The sequence below is a fragment of the Malania oleifera genome, chromosome 4 (assembly GCF_029873635.1).
Source record: "Malania oleifera isolate guangnan ecotype guangnan chromosome 4, ASM2987363v1, whole genome shotgun sequence".
Lineage (NCBI taxonomy): Eukaryota > Viridiplantae > Streptophyta > Magnoliopsida > Santalales > Ximeniaceae > Malania > Malania oleifera.
The window spans coordinates 1,447,321-1,462,563 of NC_080420.1; the positions used below are offsets into that span (position 1 = coordinate 1,447,321).

The window sequence follows — 15,243 nt, forward strand, 5'->3', positions numbered from 1 at the left end:
TTGCCATAATTTTTCATATTTTATTTCTTAGGCTTTGATTGAGATTTTTCAAGAAAATAACAATTAGATCACGTATTTGCAATTAAATTTACCTTTGTGGCATTAGCATTATTAATATTATCATTATTTTCTTGCATAAGCTCATATTGCCCTTTTACCTTTTCCACTATGTGAATTTGAGTGATTAAAATTTTGAGAGGCATCATCTTGCTTGTGGCGCATTAAACTTCTAATTTAGTCAAGTGCAAGTTTATTAATTATGAAATCGATCAAGTTTGAATCGAATTTCGAGGTCAATATTTTTGAGTCGAGTCGATTTTGAGTATTTTACTATGTTAGCTTCATTCGACTCAAATACACCCCTGACCTCCTCAATATCATACCTATTATGCAAAACCTTTTAGATTTTCTCTATGTAGTAATAAGTAGCATCATAATATGATTGATAAGACATTTTAAAATATAATACCAACATCTATACTCATTTTTTTTTCGTACCGTTGTGCTCGATCGCCTCTTCCACATTCATGTTTTCAGCATTGATTTTGTTTGGATGTTTCTCAGTGAGAACATGGGTAACCTTGGAGAGACTTAGCTAGAAAGAGTATCTTACCTTTTCATCATCTTGAAATGGGCTCCTTTAAACAAAGGGCTATATTGAATCTCTTTGAAAATTGTTAGGAATTTAGCGTAAATACAACAATAAACTTAAACACAAATAAAAATATAAATAAAATTCACAATTATTGAAATATGGATATCTTGCTTTTTTTTTAAGAAAATTCAAATCTTTTGTGTTTTTCGAGTTAACTCACAAACTAATATAGTAGAATTCCTCTTGACTTGTACCTCCAAGATACAATAGTTCGATTGAAGCATACAAATCTCTCTAGTTTTATACAAATAGAAGAGTGTAAAGCTCTACAAAAACACATTTTTTGATCGTTGAACTTTTTAGACTTGTAGAAAAATTAAATGAGAAGATAGTACAATGAGAATGATGCAAGGGAATTAGTGTGTAATACCACTATTTAGTGTATGTTTGTAGGTATAAATAACCTTTAATTTTCATGTACTTAATAAATAAATTGCATATAAAACAAATAGATACATACATAAATTGAAAGTACATTCACATGAAAAATTTATGAATTTATGAAATACAAGAATTAAAACACAATTAAGTATAAACGTGCCCTTTATAAATTAATTATATTAAAATACACTCACAAAATATAAAACGCAATTGCTGCGAGTCCCAGTTTTAATGAAAGGTGTTTCGTTGTAATTTCACTTACATTTGGAGCTTGTTTCGCCTCAGCTAATGGAAAAACGAAAGCCTCAATATAGAGAGAGAAACCACGAGAGAGAGTGTGGTGAGGCAGAAACCCTCTTTGCTCCTTTGATATCGAGCTGATGGTGTGGTGAGAGAGCAGCGAGTTCGCAGAGATCTAGATATGGCGCAAAAGCTTCAGCAGCAGCTGAAGGAGGTTGGATCCAAGCTCGAGAGCCCTCCCTCATCCAAAGACGCGCTCATCAAGCTCTTGAAGGTCCGGATTAATTAATTTCGCGAAGTTTAATTTCACTGCTAAATTTCTTTTTCGAATTCTCTCATTAATTGTTCTCGAAACTTGATTAATTTTCTTGCTAAATTTGCTGTTTTCCCCTCCCACCAGTAGTGTTTCACTTCGTTGTGTGAGCTATTTCAGTTAAACATGTTATTCTAGTTCGGATTTTTCGTTTCGTTTGTTTTTTCATTTGTTAATTTTTTGTTTCAGAAATTGAGCTAGTCCCTTGGACTAAGTGAGGGTCCCGCGAGGGAGCTTCTTTGATCAGACAGAAAATTCTAAGACTCAATTTAAATTTCTGTTGTTTTTTGCACTTTTTATCAAATTCATTATCAGTCTGATGGAAATTTGAGAAAACTCAGTTAAACGAGGTTTGTTCATGCATTGTTCATTATGACCAAGGTAAAATTTGAGAACTTGTTGTTACCATTAGGTTCCATCAGAATCCACAGGAAAATATTCTTACAACAATTGAGCCTCAAAAGAAAATATTTTATCCTGGAAAACTTCCACGGAGTAACAGGATCTTAGCAAAAACTTTCTCCTCTGATTGGGAAGACAAAAATGATGGATATTATGGGCAGATGTATCATTGTGTTAGGACCAATCAGTATAGCTATACTGACATAGGGAGGTTTTTTGAATATGCTCAGTCTTCAGGTTTTTGGCCGTCATTCCTTATTTTGATTGTTGTTCTAATGACACAAAAGTTGGTTCCATTCTTGTTAGCTTGGCTGGTGATATTGCATAAAAACTTGCGAAGGAGGATCGAGAGAACTCGATGTTCCAAAAAAGGTATCCTTCCCATTTCAAGAAATGTGTCTAAATTTATTGATATTTCTTTGTGCCAAGGGAAAAAGCAACAAGGGGGGGGGGGGGGTTCTATTAGTCCATTGGGAGATTGAGAGAGATAAATCAGGACCCTCAAGCTCTTCTAAAGGGGTTGGATATTAAGTTAGTTAGGTTTTTAGGGCAAGAACTCTAGATGGTAGTTTTGCTAAATAACAACCACAACCACACAACAATCTAGACTTGAGTACCACAAGGTGGGTTCAACTACATGAATCCTTTTTTTTTTTTTTTGTCCATTTTGCATGACCTAGGCAATATCCCCAAACAAATGGAGGACTGTTGGATCCTTTTATATATTTATCAATTTTATATACATTTAAAAAACTGCTGCTTACTTGATATTAAGTTAGTTAGGTTTTTAGGGCAAGAACTCTAGATGGTAGTTTTGCTAAATAACAACCACAACCACAACAACAACAAACAAGACTTGAGTACCACAAGGTGGATTCAACTACATGAATCCTTTTTTACCCATTTTGCAAGACCTAGGCAATATCCCCAAACAAACGGAGGACTGTTAGATCCTTTCCTACTATCTCCTTTCAAGTTATTTTTGCTCTACCCTGCCCTTTCCTACTATCACTAACATTAATTAGTTCACCCCTCCTCATTGTTGCATTATGTAGCCTACATTGCACGTGCCCAAACCATCTCAACAGTCATTTCCTTATCTCAACTTCTACAAGTGCTCCACCTAACTTATGATGAAGATGTTCATTCCTTAATTTGTCTTTTAGAGTTATATTATTCATCCACCTTAGCGCTCGTTTGGGCATCTTTTATTTTTTTTGATATGATGTTTCTTAGTTGCCCAAAGATTCATATATCATAGCTAGTATAATAGTTGTCTTACAAAATTTTCCTTTTGATTATAAGGATATTGTATAATCACACAACATGCCTAAAACACTTCTCCATTATACCCAACATGCTTTAACTCTGTGCATTACATCTTCATTTTCTCCTTTAGCTTATATGGTAGATAGTTAGATATAGGGTATCGAACCCTATTAGTTCTATTAATTTCTCTACCATCATGTTTATTTTTTTGCTCCGCTGAAATTACATTTCATGTATTATGTGTTGTTTCTACTTATTTAAAAATGATAAAATATTTAGATTCTAGAGCTTCTCTTTATAATTCTAACTTAGAATATGCGCCACCTCTAGTTTCATTAATCAAAAGAATATCATCTTTAAACAACATACACCATGGAGCCTCATTTTGGGTATTCCTAGGAAGTTCATCCATCATTAATGCAAGAAGATATAGACTCAAAGTAGACCTTGCACCTACTGTGATTTCCTAGACTCTCCATTTGTTGTCCTAAGTTCCTAACACTGGTCATTAATCTATCGCATAACCCTTAATGACATCTATGTCCCTACTTTTTTTTTTTTTCCTAGAACACAAAACTTCCATAGGTACCTTATAAGGGCCTCCTTTACATCAATAAAAACCATATGCAAGTCCTTATTCTTTTTTTTTTTACTAAACTTTCCACTAATCTTTGTAGTAAATATATAGCTTCTATAGTTGCTCTAGTAATCATAAAACCTAATTGACCCTGTAAAACCCTCATCTTTAGCTTAGTCTTCTTCAATTACCCTTACCCTGAGTTTTATTGCTTGACTCATAAGTTTAATTCCATGATAGTTATTAAAGTTTTGAATATCTCCTTTATATTGTATATAGGAACTATGTGCTTGTCCTTTTCATTTGGCATTTTCAGTTCTTATAATTGTCTTAGTTAAACGTATAATGCCATCATCATATACATTTCCAAAATCCAATTGGGAATTGGGATGTTGGTCCTATTGATTTTCCATTTTCATATGACCAAAGTGTTAATCTCTTGTGCTCTTATCTATTCTTTTTTTTGTTTTTGTTTTGTTTGAATCTACAATTAGCCATTTAAATATTTACCTGTTAGAAGATAATTGCATTACCAAGTGAAATGAGAATAACATGGCATCTGTTAGAACTAAGAACCTGCTCAAATGTGCTCCAATTCCTCTCACATCCACCAGCACTGCAAGTGAGACTATTAACATGAATAGAAAGATTTGTCAACTCTAGGGCTTTGTCCCAAAATGCTTCCACCAATCATCTACAGAAGAAGATACATATACTTCTTATTTATAAGAAGAAACAAGGATAGAATACTATTACTAATCAATAATTAACTAGTTGTTATTAAAGTATTATTTTTTTACATGGTCTTCTCTACATTCTAGAGTCAGTGGCCACTCTAGTCCCAAAATCCCCTCGTGCATTATCAAACAATTCCAATTTGATGTTTGTAGCTAGCCTTTCCTTATATTCAACATTCTATTCATGGATTCAAATAATCCTTTCTTCACTTCTTCACAATTAGAGAAGTTCTCCTTATAACGCAATTGGAGATTTAGATAGTATCCTGTAGCATGTAAAGGGTGATGAAGTTGTGGAGTCCATCTATAATCTATTTTCCTCCCAAATCCCAATGGGTACGTACTTTGGAATTTCTATAAAAAAGTTAGATGCAATTTTTTCCTTCGTCGAATCCATCAAGTCATAGATAAGACCCATGGTATGTATTTCCTCAGAATCAATTTCCTTTAGGACACAAACAAAAGGGAAACACTCTTGATAACTTAAGCCACTTTAGACCAGAAATTTTGGTCAAACAAACAATTGAGCTATCCCTTACTGCTTCATACATTTCTGCATATGTGGAAGTGCACCACATCTCCGAAGAGAACATAGATTAAAGGCCTTGCTTTTGTTTGTAAAGGCTCTAGAGTGCAGTGGCAAATCATGTCACTGCAGGATAGATGAGTTCTTTGTTGTTAGTGAAATGCTTCCTCTTCATTGCAAGTACATAGGAATAATTATTAATAAATTTCACAACTTGCTTAGCCTTTAGGATTGTGGTTGCATGGATCTTCAGTTTTCCAATATCCCCCAACATGAGATCCAATCAATGTGCAGCACATGGAGTCCAATACAACTTCTCCCTCTTTTCCATAAGCTTATTCCACCACTAATCGTATTCTTCGCATTATCAGTTATCACATGCACAACATTCTACTCACCAACTTCCTCAACTAGCTCATCTAGATGTATAACCATCAAATCATCATTTAAAACCATGTATCAGTAGGACTATTCATAAAGAAATTAATCAGGACCCTTGAGCATTCATGTTCCTTCCTGTCTTCCCTAAGGATTCATGTCCTTATCTCCTGCATGGATGAAGGCATGAAACCTGACCCATAATTAGCAATACAATCCACCATAACACACCAATATACATCTGTCAACGGAACAGCAAGCAGCAAAGCAAAAGATTTCTTTCCTTACTTCAGCCCAAAATTATTTCCTTATTTTTCAATTCATTATTTTGTACAGTTAGCATATATTTAGTTTACATGTATACGGCTTGACAGATTATAGTTTACATGTATAGGGCTTGACAGATTATAGTTTACATGTATAGGTCTAGAATCATGCTAGAACTTATTTACTTTCCATGTATAGCTATCTTGTAAAGTCTATATATAATATACTGAACTCAAGGCCAAACCATTTGGCCATTCACACAATACTTTGACAACATCATCCATCAAACTAAATGGAGCAGCATTGTTGAACACACAAAGTCCAACTTTCATATACGCTTCATTTCTTCTCTTTCTTCCATTTTGAGTTTAGAGTGACTTGTTTGGTTTGCAAATATGCTAACTTATCCATTAGACCTCTAGCCCTAAGATGAAAGCCAACCCCACTCTTTTGTTTCTTATATTCTCCAACTGAGGGAGAAGAAGAACTCTTAATCCTTCCTTGTGGACCCATCCCAATCTCTTCAATGAGATCATTTCTTTTAGACTTCTCTTCTTGGAATTCTTCAAAAGTGAGCATGCACTTATCTCTCGCGTCTTGAGGAGCTTTTGAGCAAGGTTTCATTCCCTTTCTTGTCCCCGCCAAATGATGTTTAAACCTTGTCACAGTCTCACTGCATGCTTGATTTCAAATTTGTATCTGTGATATTTTTCTCCATAAACCTCTTTTATTTATTTCCAAACAAAATCTTTTTTCTGCTACTTTGCTTCCCCTTCACAAATGTTTTTGTTTATTGAATAGGAATAAGCAGCAGCTGCAGCAGGAAATTAAGTTTTTTGAGAATTGAGAGCTCAGTGTAGGAGATGGGGAAAAGAGCTGATTTAACAGCAGGGAAACAGCAGATTTTTTTTTTTTTTTTAATTTTTTGATAGGAGAAGAAGTCCATTGGATAGAGTAAGAATGTACAATCAGCAAAAGAGACATCTCCTTAACAAAATCTAGGAAACATAAGCTCTTCAACCTTTCATTGTGGAAAATTGGGAGAAAATAAGTAAAAAACTAAAAAAGCAGCGAGGAAAATTGGGGGGGTAGCTAAAAAATCATCAAGGCTTCATTCATTCTTTCAAAATTTCCAATCTTTCATAATTCATAAATGAAAATTGAAAACAATGCAAAAACAGCTACAAGTGCAACTCATCTTGAATTTCAGAGTTCCAATTGAGATAGACTTGAGACAAGAGAAACTTGAGATGAATGAGACTCGAGACTCAAAGTTGAGAGAGACAATTGGCGGGAAAGGCAGGCTAGAGGGGAGGTCATCGTAGAGAGACAAGAAGTTGGAGGGGGTCGTCGGAGAGAGACAACTGGTTGGAAGAGCTCTGTTACTAGTCGGGAATGGAGGAAAGGGTCTTCAATTGTCACTGCGTCTGGCCCGGGGGGGGGGGGGGAGGTATCGCCTTTGTATTTGAGCCCTAAGTTGTTCTTTTTTGTTTCACTTTTTTTGAATATTCTTTTGTATGATTATAATAGTTTATCTTGCTTCCAAAAGGCGAACTTCTGAGGCGTAAAAATTGTGTGTTTCGTCTTAAGGCGTGCACATCACTTGAAAAGGCGAATGCCTTCATGGACTAAGCCTTTTAAATTGTTGTTAGGGCCTTTTTTGCCCAAAATGTCCCTAGGCCCGCCTTATAATCACCATTTAAATCCTTGATAAATAGGTTTGATATTGTCAAGCTCCTATATTCGAGTAACGTTACATGTATGTATGATCCACCCTTTGAGTTCTAATTTTTACAATAAGAGACAAAAGTGTCTCAGAGTACATTATAGAGATGAAGCTTATGAGGAACTTAACATCGTGCAACCCATAGGCGCTGATGTTCGTGAGATGCAAAAGTAGAGGGAGCAAATGATAGTTCTTCAGGTTCTAGCGGGATTGAAAGTCGAGTTTGAGGTGGTCCTTGGCAATGCAAGGTTCCTATCCTTTGCCGATGTTTATTCTTGCGTTCCCTGTGCTTCCTCTAGCACACATTCCATAGTCCTTGCATCTACTGTTTCTACCCTCAACTTTGAGGCCAACTCTACTCAAGGTGATTCTTGTTTTCAACCAAGTAGTTGTAGAAATTCTTGAGGTGGTTCAAGAGGTTGTGGTGGAAGAGATGGACAAGGTAGAGGGCCTCCTCACAAGCGGATTCATTGTGCACAAGGAGCTTATACGATTAAGTGGTGTTAGGATCTTCATGGTAAACCATGTTGCATTGCCAATGCAACCATCACAAATTCCACACTTTTGATGGTGTTAGGATCTTCATGGTAAACCATGTTGCATTGCCAATGCAACCATCACAAATTCCACACTTTTGATGGTGTTAGGATCTTCATGGTAAACCATGTTGCATTGCCAATGCAACCATTACAAATTCCACACTTTTGAGCTCAAGTGGGGAGCACCATACTATATCTATGTTAGAGGAAGAATGTTCCAAATTATCAAGCATCCAAATAAGCTTCCCTTCTCATTGCATCTCTTGCTTAGGTAGTATATTCTCGCTCTAGTTCTTGGGTATGGATTAACCTGCTGCTATTGTATACCTAATTTCATCTCTACTTTCCAATATTTTGAAATTTTACCTTGTGTTCCTCTTGCTGATGGGTCCACTACTATAGTAGAAGGAATAGAGACATTAATTCTTCTATTTCTTTTGCTTTGTATATTCCCAAGTTCTCCTTTAGCAAATCCATGGATTGTTCATTGACATTCTTTCCTATTACGGTAGTCATTCCAAATTTGAATACGAGGAAGACAATTGGTAGAGGGTGTGAAGCTAGTGGGCCTCCTTTTATTGCATGCATTGTTGCTGCTACACCAATCCAAATCCATTTGTCACCTTGATCATCCTTCATTGGAAAATCTAAAACAAGTTCCTTCTTTGTCTAGTCTTGAGTGTGAGGCTTGTTAGCTTGGAAAAGTGTCATTTTGTTCTATTTGCTTCTTGAATCAATAAATGCACATTAAGCCCTTTTGAGTTAGTCCATTTTGATGCTTGGGGTCCTAGTTGAGTTGTGTCCAAGCTGGGTTTTTCAGTAATTTGTAATTTCTGTTGATGATTATTCAAGTTGGGTTGTGTCCAGATGTTTGTGTGCTTTGTTATTTGAATTCTAAAATTGCATCTCATTTGTTTTTATGTTGTTTTTTCTCGGAGTATTTGGAATAAGTTATTTGGTGTGTAGTTACAAATGTGGGTTTGCCTAGCATTGGTGGAAAGAATGTGGGCTATTTCTTTTGAGGGTTTTGGAAGAAGGAAGGATATGGCTGCACTTTGGAAATGCGGTGTATTTGCAATGTTGAGGGGGTTATGGCTGGAGTGTAATGCATGGATAATTTTTAGGGAAAAAAAATTGAATTGGCAGCTGGTCTTGAAGATTCAATGCTTGGCCACTTTGTGGTGTGTTGGCTTTGGATGCTTTAAGGGAGTTAGCTTTTCGGAAGTTCAGTGAGAATGGATAAATCTTTTTCTTTGATAATTCCTAGTATTTTTTTGGGAAAATTACATACACACCCTAGTGGCTTGACCAAAAATCACTGAGTTACCTTGTGGTTTTATTGTGAACAACACTAAATCCTTTTGTGGTTTTCAAAATTATGATAAGTTATATAATGCCCTTAGTTTGCTTTATGGAAATCAATATATTAAATGAAAATGATATTTTAATGGACAAAAACACTCTTAATAATAATACTCTTTTTCTTTAAAACTCCAAATAACACTCAAAACTCTTTATCATAGCTCCCATTATTATTAGATAGCCAAGGTGTATTCCTCAAGGCCTACAGGCACACTATATACATCAATCACTAGATAAAGTAGATATAAAATTAGAATAAGTATTTGAGATATTTATTTTATTGTCTAATCTCAATATTATCCAAAAAAACCCAAAACATTATGAGAACAATTATATGATACTGATAAAAATTAATAAAATGATATTGAAATAAAAAGTTGGAGGTTAGAGGGGTAGATAATGTGTTTGGCCTTTGGATCTACTCTCAGCCCCTCCACCCATGTGATTTGAGTAAACATGAGTAATGAGGTTACCACTTTTCATTGTTTTAAAAATCCCAAACGGGTTGAGGGGTTAATGATCATAATAAAACCACAAGCTGGCTTATTGATTTTGGGTTAAACCACAAGGTGGTTTATGTAAGTTTCCCTAATTTTTTAGTTTCTCTTTTTTGTCTGTTTTTTTTTTTTCCTAGAATTTTGACGGGAGATTTCTTATTCTCCTCTTTGTAAATTCTATGCTATACAAAAAAGATCATTCCAAGTTATTTCATATATTTTGTGCGTTTTGTTCTAAAATAAAGACTCAATTTTATTTGCTTCCTTTGATAATTCATAGTCATAATGCTAAGGAGTACTTCGGTACCCGGTTCACTACTTATACACGACTAAATTTAGTATTACTCATGAGTCATCTTGTGCCGGCACTCCACAACAAAGTGGGATTTTAGAGAGGAAAAATAGACATATCCCCGACGTACTCGGACCTTACTTTATCAAATGGATGTTCCTAAGGTGTTTTTGGGTGATGCTATGCCCATTGCTTACTATCTATCAATAGAATGTCGTCCTCTATTTTTGGTGGTAAAATTCCCTACTCTGTTCTCTTCTTAAATGCTCTTTTGTTCTATTTATCTCCTTTTACATTCAAGTGTTTGTCGTTTGTCATTAGTTTATGCCTGGTTGGATATGTTGGATCCTCGTGCTATAAAATGTGTATTTTTGGGTTACTCATATACTCAAAAGGGATCTCGTTGTTAAATCCTACTCTGCATCACTTTTTTGTCTCTACCAATTTTACTTTCTTTGACTCAACACCAATACTATTCTGAGTGCTTTTGATATCAATTAGTCTCTTCCTCTACGTAATCTTCTAGATTCTAGTTTATTACTCATCTACTAGTTTCTTCATGTATCTTGAGTCCTTCTCATCCCCTTGATTGTCCTAATTTGTTGGTGTATTCATGATGGAGACTCAAGGGAAGGTAGTACCCTTTAGCTCCTACTACTATGCCTTTGGTTTTCTTGTCTGGAAATCCCATTTCCCATACCTCCCATTGCTGTCCGAAAAGGTAAACAAACTTGTATATTGTATACAACAACCCACTCTAACCTTGTTTGCTATGCCTTCTGGTCACCCTCATATTATTGTTTTGTTGGTACTCTGTCTTCTGTTTCTCTTCTCGAATATGTTTTTGAAGCCTTCACTTAGATGAAAGATTGCAACGGATGAATTGATGCATGCATTATGGGAAAATGATACTTGAGAATTGGTATCTCTTCCTTTGTGGTTGGTTGTAGTTGGTTGTTGTTTTATTGCTCATATGAAGGTTCGTCTTGTTGCGGAGGGATATACTCAGGTGTATGGTTTGGATTATTAATACACAATTTCCCTAATTATGACACTTGCCACCACTTGTCATTGGCCACTCCATCAGTTAGATCATAGATGTGAAGCATGCTTGCCTACATGGTGATCTTGAGGAGGTCTATAGGGAGCAACCACCTGGGTTTGTTGTTCAGGGAAAGACAGATTTAGTTTGTCGGCCCAAGGAATCATATATGGTGTAAAACAGTCTCCCAGAGCATGGTTTGGTTGATTTAGTGCTATTGCACTTGAGTTTGGTTCTTAAGGTGTGTTGTAGATCACTCTATAATTATGTGGTAGGATTATGCTGATTGTGTATGTGGATGATATTGTGATTATTGGTCATGATGATCAAGGTATCTAGGGCCTAAAGCATTTTCTAACTATGTTTCACAAACCAAAATTTTGGGACCATTGAAGTGCTTCTTGGGTATAAAAATATCTAGATCTTGTATAGGAAACCATTTTGTCGTAGTGTTAGTATGTTCTTGATATTTTAGATGAGATTGGGCTGTTAGGATCCAAATTTGTTGATACACCCATGGATACTAACGAGAAGTTAGTGCAAGATATGAGTGATTTATTGTCGACTCAGGACAGTATTAGAGACTTCCTAGAATGTTGAATTTTCTCAGTCCCTTGGCATGGTGTATCTTATGCAAGAAGTATTGTGAGTAAACTTCTTGATTCTTAAAGAACAAGTCACTTGAGCTGGAGATTCACATCTTGAGATAACTCAATGGTGCACCTAAGAGAGGTATCTTATATTAGGATCAGGGTTACACTTATATTTAAGGATAGATAGATGCAACTAGGTCCATGGCTCACACTACATGTGGACTTGTGAGTCAATTTCTTTTTTGGAAGAATTGGGTTTCCATATTCTTGGTCATTGGAGTTGATGTGTGATAATGGAAGGGGCTTTCCGATCTTTTGGAATCTTCATTTAAAAGATCTCCGAATGATAGGGAGATGGTGAGTTGTCTTATTTTTTGCCTGTATTGAACGTTGAGGTTAATTGCCACTTTCAGATTGTTGATTTATTCACTAAAGCCTTAGGGGGTGCACATGTTTAATTTATTTGTAACAAGCTAGGAGCTTATGATGTTTATGTTCCAGTTTAAGAGGGAGTTTCAATGGTTATTTGGTCATTTAGCATTATTACTAAGTGCTGGTGTTATGTTAGCGAGTGTGAGTTAGTAAGGGTATTATGGTCATTAGTAGGCACTTGGCACGTATTATGAAAATAGATGAAGAAACTTATTGTTGTGATTACATCTTTTGTTTTTCCCAATAGTTCAACAAGAAAATAAAGCTCTAGCTCCAGTGGGAAAAAAGAAGACATAGTAATAGAATTCTCATCACCCTGTACTTTGATGTGAAGATGTTTATGTAGAATTTTCCAAGACTATTACAGGGTGTCTGAACAGTGCTGTCTGCACCAACCAAGTTTGGTGCTTGATCTGAGTTTCGCTTTTGTTCAGGGATTTTTATCTGAGGACAGCTAATTGACTTGCACTCAGAATGTAGAGCATTTAGCTTCTTAATTATCAGATGCATAATTCTGACTTGACTAGAATTTTAAAATTGTTGGCTTGTCAGGGAGACCATTATGGTTAAATGGTGCACTTATAAAAGCACCGATATTATGGGATCCTAATGATTGGAAATGACAATGCTTGCAATGAAATGAGTGTAGGTTAGTTAAAGGAGGTCTTGACATGATGGGAACTTGTATAAAAAATTTTATCAAGATGATTTGCAGTGGATATTCATGGTTAGATGATTTCTTAAATTTGCAGTGGGATTTGATGGTCGGATTGTTTCTTGAACAAGGAAATCAATAAATATTTTAGTTTGTGAATATGTCTGATGAGGAATTCATTACCTAGTTGCAAAAGGATTGTCATAAAAAGCAAGAGAATGCGAAAAGCAATGTCAGAGGAAATTTCTGCAGTAAATTACCATACAATCATGCACACATAAAAGAACTGTCAAAGTATTTGCAATTGTGGTCTGAAAATAGACAGGCTTGCATTAAAAAAAAAAATAGTTGGTGCAGCATTGGTAGGCAACCATGATATTTTTTGAAGTAAAACATTGAAAATATGCAAGGAAACTCTACTTGTGGTTATTTGATATTCAAGTGTTTGTTTGTGTCTGTAGACGGTCAAACACAGGGCATAAAAGTTTGCAGAACCACTTTACTTACTGAGAATATCTGAAAATATTGCCCTGTAACTACAAATTTTTAAAATTTTATTAGTAAAGCTACATATTGCATTTCTTTGTTTATTTTCTGCTTGTCCTTGTTTAACTCATGTAATTTTTAATGTTGATTTCACAAAATGCCTTCACATCCTCGTTTGGTTTTGTTATCTTGATTGTGTTTGTATCAATGGCCCTGTCCCCTGTCATTGGTTTAATGCATAATTGACCTTGTATTTGAGGGCTAAAATGCATTTTCATCATGGGAAATTGCTCTTGTATATTTGTTAAGCATTGATGTATTGGACAACCAACATCTTAAGTGTTTGCAACTTTATGCATAATTTTGCAGATATGGATTATGGGTTTTGGGTTTGTTGATTACTAATAGTTTGTAAGTACCCTTATTGTTATGTGCAGCAAGCTACAAATTTTCTCTCTGAACTGGATCAATCACCATCAGAGTCATTGTTGGAATCAATGCAGCCCTTTCTAGGTGCAATTGTTAGGCCGGAACTGCTGAAGCATCAAGATAGGGATATTAAACTTCTGGTGGCAACGTGCGTTTGTGAGATTACCAGGATTACAGCTCCTGAAGCTCCTTATAGTGATGATGTTTTAAAGGTACATTTCTGTTATGAAAGTGAAATTGTAATAAAATATTTTCCAGAAATTCTTTTATTTTATAATTAGTTTTGTAATTTTTTACTCACTAATTGCAGTGGGATATGTTTGCAGGACATCTTCCGATTGATTGTAAGCACTTTCAGTGGATTAAGTGACACCAGTGGTTCATCGTTTAGCAGGAGAGTTTTCATCTTAGAGACTCTTGCAAGATATAGGTCTTGTGTTGTGATGTTGGATCTTGGATCCAATGATCTTGTGAATGAAATGTTCAGCACTTTTTTCGCTGTTGCCAGGTGTGTTTTATTCCATTACCTTATTTTTTTTTAAAGGTTTGGAGGAAAGTGATTGTGAGATATCTGCTTAATAATAGCATCTTTTGTTTAATTTATTAATTAATTATATATTGATATTTGTGCTAAATGGTTTAATTGGATGGTTTTGGAGTGTTCACTCTTGTGAATGGTGATTTGGATGTGTGGACATGTTCCTGTTTTGTTCTTTATGACAGTTCATTTTTTCCAAAACTATCTCATTGCATAGGACAGATATTTTTGGCTTTGCTCATTGAGCAATATATTAGCTGCTCCATATTATTAAATGAGGAAGAGCGTTTATTGAGCCAAAAATATTTCACATGTATATGTGGAGACATAATGTATGACCACTTATCTATATGTGCAAGTTACGTCTGTAATGTGTTTGATCAAATCCTTATGCATGGAAGATCATTATTTTTCAATGTTATTAGCAGTGTTAAATTCTGGTTGGAACCTTATGATTTCAGTTTTGGCTTTCGCTGGTCTGGAATGAAACTATAGGGATGTGCTCAGTTTTTGTATTTTAATGAGATGAAATTTTTAGATTTTATGAGTTTCACTTTAGATTTTAGAGCCTCTTCCTTGGACACGGCATATGGGGGAGCTTTGTGCGCCAGGCTGTCCTTTTATGAAGTTCTATGAATATCATGGAAACTTTTTGCTAGGAAGACTGAGACCCGTGAAACTCCTACATAACCAAAAGGAGGAGAAACTAAAGGAGAAGGAAAAAGGAGGGGATTATCATGAGAGGAAGACATTATGGTCTGACGCTTTGATGTTGTTATATGTAAGAAAAATCACTGGAAATTGGGTGCTACTCAGCTGCTATAAGAAGATGGGTCGAGCAGCGTCTAGCAGTACTTTGGTTATTTTTATTTATTTATTTTGGGAAGGGGGTGGGAATGGGAATCTT

At 35.4% G+C, this 15,243-nt stretch overlaps 1 protein-coding gene across 5 annotated transcripts in view; it reads left to right on the top strand.

The window, feature by feature from the left end:
- The first annotated feature begins 1,266 nt into the window (after nucleotides 1-1,266).
- The window catches only part of LOC131153571 (sister chromatid cohesion protein PDS5 homolog A), a 98,026-nt gene continuing 84,049 nt past the window's right edge, over nucleotides 1,267-15,243 (top strand). For 2 of the 5 annotated variants that reach the window (XM_058105964.1, XM_058105967.1), the window contains exons 1-3: nucleotides 1,288-1,550; nucleotides 13,807-14,010; nucleotides 14,125-14,306. In XM_058105964.1, coding sequence (XP_057961947.1) covers nucleotides 1,458-1,550; nucleotides 13,807-14,010; nucleotides 14,125-14,306 — 479 coding nt within the window. In that variant the 5' untranslated portion in view covers nucleotides 1,288-1,457. Of the gene's footprint in view, nucleotides 1,551-13,806; nucleotides 14,011-14,124; nucleotides 14,307-15,243 lie in introns of all 5 variants that reach the window. The other 3 variants (XM_058105963.1, XM_058105966.1, XM_058105965.1) reach the window with 3 other exon arrangements.